Genomic DNA, 16,736 nt, shown 5'->3' with positions numbered 1-16,736 from the left:
CACCAGGGACAACAGAAGACAAGAAAAGCACAGACATACAAGAAACAGGCAGAAGAGCTTAAAACAGTAGAGCAGATGACCTGGGCTGCCTGATCACAAGGATAAAAAAGGATGAGCCAGCCACTCTGCAACACATTAAAATCTCTGACCTAAAAGGACTAGGATAGAAAGCATAGGGAGACAAAAGACAGGAAATAAAACTTAAACCGAAGAATAAAAACCAGCGTCACATAGAAAATGTACAACCAAGTTAACTGTGGAGTCATCGTCTCCTAAAATAGAAGGAAGGAAGTCAGGGAGATTAAAATTCCATCTTAGAGTGGCGAGATGTGGACAGTCCACGAAAAGGTGGACCACTGTCAAACGTGAACCGCAATAACAACATGGTGGGGCCTCACGCCAAAGAAGATAGCCACGCGTCAGCCAAGTGTGTCCGATGCGAAGTTGGCAGAGGACCAAAGAGTCCCTGCAAGAAGCCCACAGAGAAGACTTCCAATCATTTGTGCTCTGCTTGATGGCGGGGAGTTTATTGGGCGTAACTAAGCTGCACCTTTCAGCATCGCAAATCAAGAGAACTTTGGGGCATATCACCGATTGGAGGTCAGGTTTGGGTATGCCAATCTCCAGAAGGGGCTTACGAGTGGCCTCTTTGGCCAGTCTGTCAATGAGCTCATTTCCCAGGATTCTGACATGCCCCGGGGTCCATACAAAGACTACTGATCGACCAGATCGTTCGAAGGCATAAACCGACTCCTGGATAGAAGCTACCACAGGATGGCGTGGGTAGCACTGATCAATGGCCTGTAAACCACTCAGCGAATCACTGCATACCATGTAGGACACACAGGGGCAGGAACGAATATGCTCAAGGGCACGACAGATGGCCACCAGCTCGGCAGTGAAGACACTACAGCCATCCGGCAAGGAGCACTGTTCAATATGGGCCGAGTGAGAATAGGCAAAGCCTACGCGACCATCAACCAGCGAGCCGTCAGTATGGATGACTTCGGAACCCTGGGATTAATCAAGGATCAATAAGAACTGACTGTGGGGTGCCTCAGAAGGAACAGAGTCCTTATGAAAACATGATAGGTCCAGCCGTAGTTTCGGCCGAGGCATACACCACGGAGGCATATGTGTATGGACCCCCACGAGAGGCTGGAAAGGAAAGGACTCGAGCTCCAAAAGCAGGGAACGGAGACGTACAGCGATCGTTATCCCTGACTGAGGCCGCAGTTACGAGAGATGAACCACAGTGCTCGGGAACAAAAGACAGTAATTTGGATGCTGAGGAGAGCTATGGACATGCGCTGCTTAGTGGGCTAGCAGTTGGCGGCGCCTGATGTGTAATGGAGGGACGCCAGCCTCCACTACGAGACTGGCCACAGGACTCGTTCGAATAGCGCCCATCGCTAGACGAACCCGGCAGTGGTGCACAGGATCAAGCAGCTTCAATGTTGAGGGCACTGACGATCCATACACTACACCACTCCCATAGTCGAGTTGTGACTGAACTAGGGCTTTGTAGAGCCGCAGCAATGCAGAGCGATCTGCCCCCCCCCCCCCCCCCCAAATGGTGTTGCTCCGGCAGTGGAGGGCGTTAAGATGCCATCAGCACTTTTCCTTAAGCTGACGAACGTGGGGGAGCCATGTTAGTCGGGTGTCAAAAACCAGTCCTAAAAAGTGATACGTTTCGGCTACCAATAGTAGATGGCCATCATGAAAAAGGGCAGGGTCAGGGTGGATTGTCCGTCGCCGACAGAAGTGTAAAATGCAGGTCTTGTCAGCAGAGATCCTCACAGCAACAGCCTCTAAAGCTGTATGAAGAGACACTGATTCAGAGTAAACAGGGGTAAGGACATAAAGACATACGCCACCTGATGCCCTGTTAGAGTCAGTCTCATTTTTATAAAAACCCCTAACAGCCACAAAGGGCAGGTATCTGCATTGCTGGGAACCAGGTTTCTTGGAGGGCAATACAGAGAGCAGGTGTTGAGCTCAAAATCTGTAGTAGTTCAGCCAAGTGGTGGAAAAAACCGCATTTTCACTGGACGATAATGCTTTCTTTGTTCTTTGAAGGCATGGAGGGACGGGGAATGCAGGTTACTCCCTAGAGTCAGCTGCTGCCACTGGTGGGGGGCTAACTGCTAGGAACATTTTATCTGAGGAATCGGTGAGAGCTAGGTCTTCAGCGACACTAGAAGCTCCACCTTGTCCTCGTAGGCGGAACTCGTGGATGGTGATGGCGATGGTGACGGTGACGGTGGTGGTGGTGGTGGCGGTGGTGGTGTGGGGACCACTGGAACCTCTATCGGTAGAATGGGTTGTTTCTTCTTCTTTGTCTTCGGTTTGTCCTCCCGCCGCTCTTTCAGAGCTTGCTGGGAGGGCTTTCTGGAAGCAGCATCAGGTAAGAACAAAGAGTGGGAAGCCCGTCGACCTGCAGCTTGTGGCTCCTTGAGCCACTGGCTAACTTCCGCTTTCACACAGTGTGGGGCCTTGGAGGGTAGAGCCCCAAGGGACCCCGTACTTGGGAGAGGGGCCGAAGAAGGGGGGCACTCCTTCGGCTCAGATGTGGGATCCGGCAGCCCCAATGGTTGGGAGGGCGTTGCACCCGAAGATGGAGGTGCGGGGGCAACAGTGAGCTTGAGGGGGCAGGTGTGGTCTTGTGACCCAAAGGGCCACCCACAAGTGGCGTCACTGAGGAATGGGAAACATGCAGTCACAACAGCATATGAAGAGTCCATACGGACCACCAAACCACTCAAACTTTTTCTTAGCCTCTGTGTAGGCCATTCAGTCCGGGGTCTTGTATTCCATTATTTTTTGTTCCTTCTGGAAAACTGGGCACTCCGGGGAGCAAGGGGAGTGGCGTTCCCCATAGATGACACAAATGGGAGGGGGAGCGCATGGAGCGTCAGGATGAGAAGGACGTCCACAATCGCGGCATATAATGCTGGAATTACAGTTGGAAGACGTATGTCCAAACTTCCAGCTCTTGAAACACAGCATAGGGGTAGGGATGTATGGTTGGACATCGCACCAGTGCACCATCACCTTGACCTTTTTGGGTAAGGTGTCCCACTCGAAAGCCAAGATGAAGGCACCAGTGGGAACCCTATTGTCTTTCGGGCCCCTGTATATGCGCCAGACGAAGTGAACACCTCGTCGCTCGAGGTTGGCGCGCAACTAGTCATTGGACTGCAGAAGGAGGTCTTAGTGAAAGATAAGAACCTGGACCACATTGAGACTCTTATGGGGCGTTATGGAGACAGGAACATCATCCAGGTGGTCGCAGGTGAGGAGTGTCCTCGACTGAGCAGATGATGCTGTCTGAATTAGGACAGACCCAGAACGCATCTCAGACAAACCGTCCACCTCTCCATACTTGTCTTCTAAATGTCCGACAAAGAACTGAGGCTTCATGGGGGTGAAAGATTCCCCATCAGAACGTGTACAAACTAAGAATCGGGACAAATATGGCTCATGCCGTTCTTTAGCCTGACGTTCCTCCCACGATGTGGCCAGGGAGGGGAATGAGTTCAGATCATATTTCCTGGCATTGAACTGATGCTTTCCTCGCTTTGAGACTGCTGGTTGAGGACCAGCAACACATGACAGACTCCACTTCATTGCGGGTCATCCGCCCTGATGCAACCCACTCCAACCAAGGGCCCTCTCTCCACGGGTGCCACCCAGCCACAGCAAGCGCCACCTGGCAGAATGGCCATTGCCGGGAGTCCCAATGCCCCAGGGAGATAGTTATCTACTCCTTGGCATACGTGGGGAGTTAACACAGGCATCAGTAGAGCGATCACTGTGTTGTCAGGGAGCTACATGAAGACCCCACCACAACGGACTGGCTACCGTGCTGGATATAGGTAACAAGTAGTCCATTGTCATCGTCAGTGCAGAAAGTGACACTGCACAATGAATGGTGGAAATAGCACCCAGGAAAGTATCCGTGCCTAAGAGATGGAGAGAGAGCGGGACTGCAATGCGATGACGAATAAGCTGGCTAAAGGTCTCAACGCATGACGGACACAATGCACCAAGTAAGGAGCCCTTCCCCATTCGACTCACTCTTCGGAATAATTTTGAAATATGAAGGTCAAAGCCGAGAGGGCACCATCACATAAGGGCCAAAACGTTTGAGACTCCTTTTAGTTGCCTCTTACAACAGGCAGGAATACCATGGGCCTACTCTTACCCCCGAACCCGCAGGGGGCGGATCAGATAGTGATAGTGGGTGGAGCACGGAACAGTCGTGATAGGGATGGAGAATATGATGTAGGTGGTTACCTGGCAAAGATAGCTACTCAAACTGGTGGCACTAATGTGCATTTCACACAACTGTTTCAGCGTCGTGATAGGCCTCATCTTAATGCGGCTGTCACGCATGTTAACATGGGGCTGGGGTGCATGCTGATGGCAGAGGGCATGGGTCACATTTCAGTAGTGCCAGTTGGGTCTATCAGTTGATCAGGTTTCACTAGGAATGGACTGCACCTCAATAGGGATGAGAAGGGGAGGCTGGCAAAGCTTATAGGTGACATTGTAGTGGGTGGTGGTGGGATCACTCATGGAAAAATTCATGTAGTAGTTGGTGTTAGAGCTGCACCTTTTTTTGATTGAAGTCAGCTGATAAGTAGACCTGCTTAGAGGAAGCACCTGTAAGTGCTCACCTTCAGAGGACGTCATGTTTATAAGTAGAGAAGGAATTAGCATATTTCATCAAAATATAAGAGGAATTAAAGATAAAGTTAGTGAATTGCTTATAAATGTTGAATCTGAAATTATTGGTATGTCAGAGCACCACTTAAATAGTTTGACAATTCAGAGGCTTCCTTTACCAGGATACAGATTAGCTGGCTGTTTTTCAAGGAGTTCCTTGCAGGGTGGAAGAGTGGCTGTTGTCGTTCTGGTCTTCAGTCCTGAGACTGATTTGATGCAGCTCTCCATGCTACTCTATCCTGTGCAATCTTCTTCATCTCCCAGTACCTACTGCAACCTACATCCTTCTGAATCTGCTTAGTGTATTCATCTCTTGGTCTCCCTTTACGATTTTTACCCTCCACACTGCCCTCCAGTACTAAATTGGTGATCCCTTGATGCCTCAGAACATATCCTATCAACCGATCCCTTCTTCTAGTCAAGTTGTGCCACAAATTCCTCTTCTCCCCAAACCTATTTAATACCTCCACATTTGTTATGTGACCTACCCATCCAATCTTCAGCATTCTTCTGTAGCACCACATTTCGAAAGCTTCTATTCTCTTCTTGTCCAAACTATTTATTGTCCACATTTCACTTCCATACATGGCTACACTCCATACAAATACTTTCAGAAACGACTTCCTGACCCTTAAATCTTCACTCGATGTTAACAAATTCCTCTTCTTCAGAAACACTTTCCTTGCCATTGCCAGTCTACATTTTATATCCTCTCTACTTCGACCATCATCAGTTATTTTGCTCCCCAAACAGCAAAACTCCTTTACTACTGTAAGTGTCTCATTTCCTAACCTAATGTAATTCCTTCAGCATCACCCAACTTAATTCGACTACGTTCCATTATCCTCGTTTTGCTTTTGTTGATGTTATATCCTCCTTTCAAGACACTATCCATTCCGTTCAACTGCTCTTCCAAGTCCTTTGCTGTCTCTGACAGAATTACGACGTCATCGGCGAACCTCAAAGTTTTTATTTCTTCTCCATGTATTTTAATACCTACTCCAAATTTTTCTTTTGGTTCCTTCACTGCTTGCTCAATATACAGATTGAATAACATCGGGGAGAGGCTACACCCTGCCTCACTCCCTTCCCAACCACTGCTTCCCTTTCATGCCCCCTCGACTCTTATAACTGCCATCTGGTTTCTGTGCAAATTGTAAATAGCCTTTTGCTCCCTTTATTTTACCCCTGCCACCTTCAGAATTTGAAAGAGAGTATTCCAGTCCACATTGTCAAAAGCTTTCTCTAAAGTTTACAAATGCTAGAAACGTAGGTTTGCCCTTCCTTAATCTAGCTTCTAAGATAAGTCGTAGGATCAGTATTGCCTCACGTGTTCCAATATTTCTACGGAATCCAAAGTGATCTTCCCAAGGTCGGCTTCTACTAGTTTTTCCACTCGTCTGTAAAGAATTCGCGTTAGTATTTTGCAGCTGTGACTTATTAAACTGATAGTTCGGTAATTTTCACATCTGTCAACACCTGCTTTCTTTGGGATTGGAATTATTATATTCTTCTTGAAGTCTGAGGGTATTTCGCCTGTCTCGTACATCTTGCTCACCAGATGGTAGAGTTTTGTCAGGACTGGCTCTCCCAAGGCCGTCAGTAGTTCTAATGGAATGTTGTCTACTGCCGGGGCCTTGTTTCGACTCAGGTCTTTCAGTGCTCTGTCAAACTCTTCACGCAGTATCTTATCTCCCATTTCATCTTCATCTACATGCTCTTCCATTTCCATAACATTGTCCTCAAATACATCGCCCTTGTATACATACTCTATATAATCCTTCCACCTTTCTTCTTTCCCTTCTTTGCTTAGAACTGGGTTTCCATCTGAGCTCTTGATATTCATACAAGTGGTTCTCTTTTCTCCAAAGGTCTCTCTAATTTTACTGTAGGCAGTATCTATCTTACCCCTAGTGAGATAAGCCTCTACATACTTAAATTTGTTCTCCATCCATCCCTGCTTAGGCAGTTTGCACTTCCTGTCGATCTCATTTTTGGTACGTTTGTATTCCTTTTTGCCTGCTTCATTTATTGCATTTTTATATTTTTTCCTTTCATCAATTAAATTCAATATTTCTTGTTACCCAAGGATTTCTACCAGCCCTCGTCTTTTTAACTACTTGATCCTCTGCTGCCTTCACTACTTCATCCCTCAGAGCTACCCATTCTTCTTCTACTGTATTTCTTTCCCCATTCCTGTCAATTTTTCCCTTATACTCTCCCTGAAACTCTGTACAACCTCTGGTTTAGTCAGTTTATCTAGGTCCCATCTCCTTAAATTCCCACCTTTTTGCAGTTTCTTCAGTTTTAATATACAGTTCCTAACCAATAGATTGTGGTCAAGAGTCCACATCTGCCCCTGGAAATGTCTTACAATTTAAAACCTGGTTCCTAAATCTCTGTCTTACCGTTATATGATCTATCTGAAACCTGTCAGTATCTCCAGGCTTCTTCCATGTATACAACCTTATTTTGTGATTCTTGAACCAAGTGTTAGCTATGATTAAGTTATGCTCAGTGCAAAGTTCTACCAGGCAGCTTCCTCTTTCATTTCTTCCCCCCAATCCATATTCACCTACTATGTTTCCTTCTCTTCCTTTTCCTACTATAGAATTCCAGTCACTTATAACTATTAAATTTTCATCTCCCTTCACTATCTGAATAATTTCTTTTATTTCATCATACATTTCTTCAATTTCTTCGTCATCTGCAGAGCTAGTTGGCATATAAACTTGTACTACTGTAGTAGGAGTGGGCTTCGTGTCTATTTTAACCACAATAATGCGTTCACTATGCTGTTTGTAGTAGCTTACCCGCACTCCTATTTTTTTTTTATTCATTATTAAACCTACTCTTGCATTACCCCTATTTGATTTTGTATTTATAACCCTGTATTCACCTGACCAGAAGTCTTGTTCCTCCTGCCATCGAACTTAACTAATTCCCATTATATCTAACTTTAACCTATACATTTCCCTTTTTTAATTTTCTAACCTACCTGCCTGATTAAGGGATCTGACATTCCACACCCCGATCCGTAGAACGCCAGTTTTCTTTCTCCTGATAACGACGTCCTCTTGAGTAGTCCCCGCCCGAAGATCCGAATGGGGGACTATTTTACCTCCGGAATATTTTAACCAAGAGGACGTCATAATCATTTAACCATACAGTAAAGCTGCATGCCCTCGGGAAAAATTACAGCTGTAGTTTCCCCTTGCTTTCAGCCGTTCGCAGTACCAGCACAGCAAGACCGTTTTGATTAGTGTTACAAGGCCAGATCAGTCAATCATCCAGACTGTTACCCCTGCAACTGCTGAAAAGGCTGCTGCCCCTCTTCAGGGACCACACGTTTGTCTGGCCTCTCAACAGATACCCCTCCGTTGTGGTTGCACCTACGGTACTGCCATCTGTATCGCTGAGGCACGCAAGCCTCCCCACCAACGGCAAAGTCCATGGTTCATGGGGGGAAAGAGTGGCTATGTAAATTTAAAAAAAGTATTCCATTTGAGTCCATAGATCTATCACGGCACTGCACTGAACAGATATTTAAATGTTGTGCAGGGTCAGTTGAATTTAGTGACACTAAACTTCTAATTGTCATTGTTTATGGGTCACCTAACTCTGACTTCAGAGCATTTCTGCTCAAGCTAGAGAGGGTTCTTGACTCACTTCATAGGAAATACCAGAAATTAGTTACATGTGGTGACTTCAATATAAATTTTGTATATGATGGTGCAAGAAAAAGGATGTTGGTTGATTTCCTAAATTGATATTATCTGATGCAGACACTGTTTTTTTTCCAAATAGGGTGCAGGGGAACAGTAACAGAGCCACAGACAATAATTTTTTTCATTCTTCATTATTAGATGAGCATTCTGTTATTAAAAGGGTGAATGGCCTTTCACAAACCATGAAGCACAAATTTTAACACTCAAAGGCTTTGGTAGGCAAACAAATGTCACACGTAATTACAAACTGTGCAGAAAAGTTAATCCAACAGCAATAGAGAGTTTCTTAAACCTTGTCAAGGAACAAGAGTGGCAGGATATTTGTAGTGCCAATAACATAGATGATAACTATAATACTTTCCTTAACACATTTCTCATTCTCTTTGAGAGTTGCTTTCCATTAGAACATTCTAAATGGGATACTAGCAGTAGTAGGCAGCCCAGGTGGCTGATTAGTGGGACAAGGATATCATGTAGAACAAAGCAGGAATTATATCAACATGTCAGAAGTAGTCACAATCAAGCTACGGTAACCTTTTACAAACTGTACTCTTAGTTGCTTAAAAATGTTATTAGGAAAGCAAAGAGTATGTGGTATGCAAATAGAATAGCTAATTCACATGATAAAATTAAAACCATATGGTCAGTTGTGAAGGAAGTATCTGGTCAGCAGAACAAGGGCGATGGTATAAAGTCAGTTGGTAGTAAAAATATTTCTGTTACTCGTAAATCAGATATACGTACAGTATTTAACAATCATTTTCTGAGCATTCCTGGTGAATTAAACAAAAATTTAGTTTCTTCAGGGTACCATATAACTATCTTGGCAAATGCCTTTCCAAGATTGATGTCTGAAACACTCCTCTGTGATACAGACAAGGGGGAGATTGAGTCAATAATTAAATCACTTGTTATGATGGAGTGCCTAGCAGAACATTAAAGTACTGTGCTGCACATGTTAGCCCTGTATTTAGTCATATTTGTAATTTTTCCTTTGGGAAGGTCAGTTTCCAGAACAACTGAAGTACTCAGTAGTAACGCTGCTTTATAAAAAAGGAGAAAGGGATAATGTAGACAATTTAGACCTATTTCTATGCCATCAGTGTTTGCTAAAGTTATGGTAAAGGCTGTGTATGTAAGGATAACTGATCATTTTATATCACACAATTTACCATGTAAATGTACAGATCAGCTTTAGTAGTCATTTAACAACTGAAAATGCTATATTCTCTTATCTCTGTGAGGTACTGGATGGGTTAAACAAAAGGTTTCAAATGATAGGCATATTTTTTTTGATTTGACTAAGGTGTTTGAGTGTGTTGATCACAAAATATTGCTCCAGAAGTTGGACTATTACGGAATCCGGGGAGTAGCTCACAATTGGTTCACCTCTTACTTTAGCAACAGCCAACAAAAGGTCATTATTCACAATGTTGAGAATGGCTATGATGTGGGTGGGGGGTCTGAGTGGGGTACGGTCAAGTGGGAGGTGCCTAAAATATTTCTGTTTGCTGTGACACTAGCTTGGTAGTAAAGCGCACAGTTTCTCACACACAATTCAACAAAACCTGATGTTTCAATTTCACAGAATGGGCATACAAGTGAACAGCTCAAATTTCTAGGTGTTCAGATAGTAAACTGTCGTGAAAAGCCCACAACCAGTATCTTGTTCAAAGACTTAATGCTGCAAATTTTTACTATTCAAACGGTATCTGAAGTGAGTGATCGTTCAACACAAAAATTAGTCTACTTTGCTTATTTTCATTCGCTTATGTCATGTGGTGGTGTATTTTGGGGTAATTCTTGCCATTCTAAAAGGATATTTTTGGTTCAGAAACAGGCGGTTTAGGCAATATGTGGTGTAAGTTCACGAACCTCTTGTCGACCCCGTTCACTCAGTTAATACACGTCAGAAAGCAAACCTGCATTTAGATCAGACTTCCTTAACTCTTGTGCAGAAAGGTGTGCAGTGTACTGCTGCATCCACTATTAATAAGCTACCACCCAAATTCAAAAATCTTAGCAGTAATCCACGCGCTTTCAAATCAAAACTGGAGAGTTTCCTCATGAGTCACTCCTATTCTTTCAAGGAGTTCCTTCAAAAATTAAACTGATTCTTCTTGTAGTGTTGATTGTGTTTACATAAACGTATGGCTTCAGTTTTTTGGGTTCATAACATTATATTTTTATCTGTTATTACTTTCGTGTTGTAATTTCATTTACTGACACGTTCCATCACCTGGGAGATTTGCTCCTCAATTTGGTCCTACAGAACTTGACGTGTAAATAAATAAAATAAAAAATGAATGGATGTGTTGCATTTGTGGGTCTAACACTAAAGCCACAATTATTTTGAGCCTATTGATGCCAAAACATTGGCTTTGACCTGCTGCAATGCTATCACTGTGCGTGATGACAGAACTTTGTCAAAACAGGTGAAACAACATAGCAGCAAAATATATTTTGCATGTATTATTTTTTACAATGGAAGTTGCAGTGGCAGACTGGTCTGTAGCTTAGCCCATGACTGGAGTTAGCCAATGGGTGATTCCATTGTTACGGACAGTTGTACAGTTGATAGTGAAGCAACATATTAACATGAAGATACATCCCATAAGTTATTTATTTTTTTCTTTTTATGAATTGACCGTACTATGGACTACACAAAGCCAAGATTTGATGATACAAGCTGTAACACATTACTGAGGAAATCAAAGATATTACACATGTATTTGTAATTCTTGTAATACCTGCAATACACTTCAGTGTGTACACAAGATTCCTTCTAGTAGACCTATGTAACAGTGCAAAGGTAGACTTTTCTAAAAAAAAAAAACCACAAGCCAACGTAACATTCTTTGCCGTGACATATGTATTCCACAGGGGACATTCAACTTCTTTGTTTAGACTGCAGATCATTTAGTTCTTGAGTGGTGGTGGCACAGATCATGTTGTTTACTAGATCCATATAGGTGTAGTAGTGATGGCAAGTAAATGTCGGATAAAAATGTTACAGAGTCCCAGAATCACAATCAATCCACCATGTGAATCACAGTTGGTTAGTAAATTATGCTGACGCCATTTGAAGTTTTAGGGCTGTTCACAGTGCACACCCCCCCCATGAACCATGGACCTTGCCGTTGGTGGGGAGGCTTGCGTGCCTCAGCGATACAGATAGCCGTACCGTAGGTGCAACCACAACGGAGGGGTATCTGTTGAGAGGCCAGACAAACGTGTGGTTCCTGAAGAGGGGCAGCAGCCTTTTCAGTAGTTGCAAGGGCAACAGTCTGGATGATTGACTGATCTGGCCTTGTAACAATAACCAAAACGGCCTTGCTGTGCTGGTACTGCGAACGGCTGAAAGCAAGGGGAAACTACAGCCGTAATTTTTCCCGAGGGCATGCAGCTTTACTGTATGATTACATGATGATGGCGTCCTCTTGGGTAAAATATTCCGGAGGTAAAATAGTCCCCCATTCGGATCTCCGGGCGGGGACTACTCAAGAGGATGTCGTTATCAGGAGAAAGAAAACTGGCGTTCTACGGATCGGAGCGTGGAATGTCAGATCCCTTAATCGGGCAGGTAGGTTAGAAAATTTAAAAAGGGAAATGGATAGGTTGAAGTTAGATATAGTGGGAATTAGTGAAGTTCGGTGGCAGGAGGAACAAGACTTCTGGTCAGGTGACTACAGGGTTATAAACACAAAATCAAATAGGGGGAATGCAGGAGTAGGTTTAATAATGAATAGGAAAATAGGAATGCGGGTAAGCTACTACAAACAGCATAGTGAACGCATTATTGTGGCCAAGATAGATACGAAGCCCACACCTACTACAGTAGTACAAGTTTATATGCCAACTAGCTCTGCAGATGACGAAGAAATTGAAGAAATGTATGATGAAATAAAAGAAATTATTCAGACTGTGAAGGGAGACGAAAATTTAATAGTCATGGGTGACTGGAATTCGAGTGTAGGAAAAGGGAGAGAAGGAAAAATAGTAGGTGAATATGGATTGGGGGACAGAAATGAAAGAGGAAGCCGCCTGGTAGAATTTTGCACAGAGCACAATATAATCATAACTAACACTTGGTTTAAGAATCATGAAAGAAGGTTGTATACATGGAAGAACCCTGGAGATACTAAAAGGTATCAGATAGATTATATAATGGTAAGACAGAGATTTAGGAACCAGGTTTTAAATTGTAAGACATTTCCAGGGGCAGATGTGGACTCTGACCACAATCTATTGGTTATGACCTGTAGATTAAAACTGAAGAAACTGCAAAAAGGTGGGAATTTAAGGAGATGGGACCTGGATACACTAAAAGAACCAGAGGTTGTACAGAGATTCAGGGAGAGCATAAGGGAGCAATTGACAGGAATGGGGGAAATAAATACAGTAGAAGAAGAATGGGTAGCTTTGAGGGATGAAGTAGTGAACGCAGCAGAGGATCAAGTAGGTAAAAAGACGAGGGCTAGTAGAAATCCTTGGGTAACAGAAGAAATATTGAATTTAATTGATGAAAGGAGAAAATATAAAAATGCAGTAAGTGAAACAGGCAAAAAGGAATACAAACGTCTCAAAAATGAGATTGACAGGAAGTGCAAAATGGCTAAGCAGGGGTGGCTAGAGGACAAATGTAAGGATGTAGAGGCCTATCTCACTAGGGGTAAGATAGATACCGCCTACAGGAAAATTAAAGAGACCTTTGGAGATAAGAGAACGACTTGTATGAATATCAAGAGCTCAGATGGAAACCCAGTGCTAAGCAAAGAAGGGAAAGAAGAAAGGTGGAAGGAGTATATAGAGGGTCTATAAAAGGGCGATGTACTTGAGGACAATATTATGGAAATGGAAGAGGATGTAGATGAAGATGAAATGGGAGATACGATACTGCGTGAAGAGTTTGACAGAGCACTGAAAGACCTGAGTCGAAACAAGGCCCCCGGAGTAGACAATATTCCATTGGAACTACTGACGGCCGTGGGAGAGCCAGTCCTGACAAAACTCTACCATCTGGTGAGCAAGATGTACGAGACAGGCGAAATACCCTCAGACTTCAAGAAGAATATAATAATTCCAATCCCAAAGAAAGCAGGTGTTGACAGATGTGAAAATTACCGAACTATCAGCTTAATAAGTCACAGCTGCAAAATACTAACACGAATTCTTTACAGACGAATGGAAAAACTAGTAGAAGCCAACCTCGGGGAAGATCAGTTTGGATTCCGTAGAAACACTGGAACACGTCAGGCAATACTGACCTTACGACTTATCTTAGAAGAAAGATTAAGGAAAGGCAAACCTACGTTTCTAGCATTTGTAGACTTAGAGAAAGCTTTTGACAATGTTGACTGGAATACTCTCTTTCAAATTCTAAAGGCGGCAGGGGTAAAATACAGGGAGCGAAAGGCTATTTACAATTTGTACAGAAACCAGATGGCAGTTATAAGAGTCGAGGGACATGAAAGGGAAGCAGTGGTTGGGAAGGGAGTAAGACAGGGTTGTAGCCTCTCCCCGATGTTGTTCAATCTGTATATTGAGCAAGCAGTAAAGGAAACAAAAGAAAAATTCGGAGTAGGTATTAAAATTCATGGAGAAGAAATAAAAACTTTGAGGTTCGCCGATGACATTGTAATTCTGTCAGAGACAGCAAAGGACTTGGAAGAGCAGTTGAATGGAATGGACAGTGTCTTGAAAGGAGGATATAAGATGAACATCAACGAAAGCAAAACAAGGATAATGGAATGTAGTCTAATTAAGTCGGGTGATGCTGAGGGAATTAGATTAGGAAATGAGACACTTACAGTAGTAAAGGAGTTTTGCTATTTGGGGAGCAAAATAACTGATGATGGTCGAAGTAGAGAGGATATAAAATGTAGGCTGGCAATGGCAAGGAAAGCGTTTCTGAAGAAGAGAAATTTGTTAACATCCAGTATTGATTTAAGTGTCAGGAAGTCATTTCTGAAAGTATTCGTATGGAGTGTAGCCATGTATGGAAGTGAAACATGGACGATAAATAGTTTAGACAAGAAGAGAATAGAAGCTTTCGAAATGTGGTGCTACAGAAGAATGCTGAAGATTAGATGGGTAGATCACATAACTAATGAGGAAGTATTGAATAGGATTGGGGAGAAGAGAAGTTTGTGGTACAACTTGACAAGAAGAAGGGATCGGTTGATAGGATATGTTCTGAGGCATCAAGGGATCACCAATTTAGTATTGGAGGGCAGTGTGGAGGGTAAAAATCGTAGGGGGAGACCAAGAGATGAATACACTAAGCAGATTCAGAAGGATGTAGGTTGCAGTAAGTACTGGGAGATGAAAAAGCTTGCACAGGATAGAGTAGCATGGAGAGCTGCATCTAACCAGTCTCAGGACTGAAGACCACAACAACAACTATTTAAGGGAATATTTTGTGCCACATAAATGACACCGTTGTTAAAACCACAGAACGAATAAGTGGTTACGCACAAATTCAAAGTTGGTAGTTCCTTTTCTGTCTCGGAATGACACTACTTAAGGGAATGTTTTGTGCCACGGAAACGGCACCGTTGTTAAAACCACAGAACGAATTATTATTTTTTTTTTTTTTCGCTCGGCGAAGTAAATGAAACCCATTTCGGTTCAGTAACAACCATACATAAATACTGACACGATACTATGATTTCAAATCCATGTAACGATAATTCATTACTCTTTGTTTATGCAAAGGATTTTCTTCCACCAGTTTCACTCGGTGTTAAGGATGTAGGACAAGTCTACCAAGTATTAATTAATTTAATAAAGCCAGTTCGAATTCACTTTGCTGAGTAAGCCCCTCGAAACGTTACCTAAAAGAAGTTTTACGGTATAAACAAACACTTACTCCGCAGCTGCACCATGCCTGAAGAAATACGCGTAGGATCTCAGAAGTTCATCTCTTGATCTGATATCACTGAAATGTTCAGGTTTTTCTGCAATGCTATCATATGTCAACAAAAGTCTAGCATCAACAAACACGTCCTGACATGCACCGTAACCCAACGCTACTTTTGGGTGCTGGTTTAAGGAAAACTGCTTTTCAGCCTTCACCAATCCTTCAAGCACTGAATTTAACCTGGTTTGTAATTCATCACCCGCCTCTCTTCTCACGTACAATGAATATAAAAGGACTAATAATGAAATAAAACTACAGTACTTCAGAAAGTTTCCCATTTTTGAATTGGCACTTCCTAAACAGCAGGCAACCAAAGATAATTTACTAGCAGAAAGAAACGTGCCACGTGAAGAAAAAACGCTAAATACGAAAGGTCATATCTTTTACTTGTGATTTACGAATAGACGTCAATAATCAATAGTATTTGCTGCAAATCATTTATTTCAGTCCCAGTTTTGTTTAATTTCTTGCAACGTAAATCCAATGATTTAGTTGAAAATTAATTTTAATACTTACGCTTTGATTCAACATGCAACTAATATGACACTACTGGCTTCCTTGGTGGTTGTTTGGTTGATTTGGGGGAGGGAGCCAAACAGCGACATCAACGGTCCCATAGGGTTAGGGAGGGATGGGGAAGGAAGTGGGCCGTGTCCTTTCGAAGGAACCACAAGCCATTTCCTAAAACGCCTGAGGGAAATTATAGAAAACCTAAATCACGATGAAATTAGAATTATATATTAATACCTTCAGCTACTGACGGGCGTTGATATATATCAACGGGGACAGATGAAAATGTGTTCCCCGACCGCGACTCGAACCCGGGATTTCCTGCTTACATGGCAGACGCTTTATCCATCTGAGCCACCGAGGGCACAGAGGATAATGCGACTGCAGGGACTATCTCGCGCACGCCTCCCGCGAGACCCACATTCTCACCTTATATGTCCACACACTAAATTCGCAGTGTCCCTACCCAACGCACTCATTACTCAAGGAAGAGATTCTACCAAGTCCCGTATGAGTTCGGGTAATATGTGTGCATCTGCACAGAAGAAAGTCACGGTGGGTATTGACAGAACTATATACTTTATATGGATATGGTGTCTGTTTTTTCTTCGTCATCTTAAGGAAAACTGCTGAGCCACACTGACTGGGGTTGTGACTGCTCTACACTGCTACTGCTGTACTAAGCCATTGCGCAGTCCTTTCTGGCCTATGGGAGCCTGGTGTATGGATCAGCATCACATTCAGCATTGCAGCTGCTGGACCTATCCACCACTGTAGAGTTCGACTTGCAACGGCAGCTATCCACATCAGCCCAGTGAACAGCCTCCTCGTGAATGCTGGCGTTC

General features: G+C 43.2%; 1 protein-coding gene across 2 annotated transcripts in view; it reads right to left on the bottom strand.

The window, feature by feature from the left end:
- LOC124717189 (ADP-dependent glucokinase) overlaps positions 1-15,671 on the bottom strand; it is an 87,910-nt gene extending 72,239 nt beyond the window's left edge. For both annotated transcript variants that reach the window (XM_047243966.1, XM_047243967.1), the window contains exon 1: positions 15,331-15,671. In XM_047243966.1, coding sequence (XP_047099922.1) covers positions 15,331-15,659 — 329 coding nt within the window. In that variant the 5' untranslated portion in view covers positions 15,660-15,671. The remainder of the gene's footprint in view (positions 1-15,330) is intronic.
- Positions 15,672-16,736: the final 1,065 nt, after the last annotated feature.

The sequence above is a fragment of the Schistocerca piceifrons genome, chromosome 9 (assembly GCF_021461385.2).
Source record: "Schistocerca piceifrons isolate TAMUIC-IGC-003096 chromosome 9, iqSchPice1.1, whole genome shotgun sequence".
NCBI classification, from domain to species: Eukaryota; Metazoa; Arthropoda; class Insecta; order Orthoptera; family Acrididae; genus Schistocerca; species Schistocerca piceifrons.
This window is presented reverse-complemented; position numbering and strand designations above follow the sequence as displayed.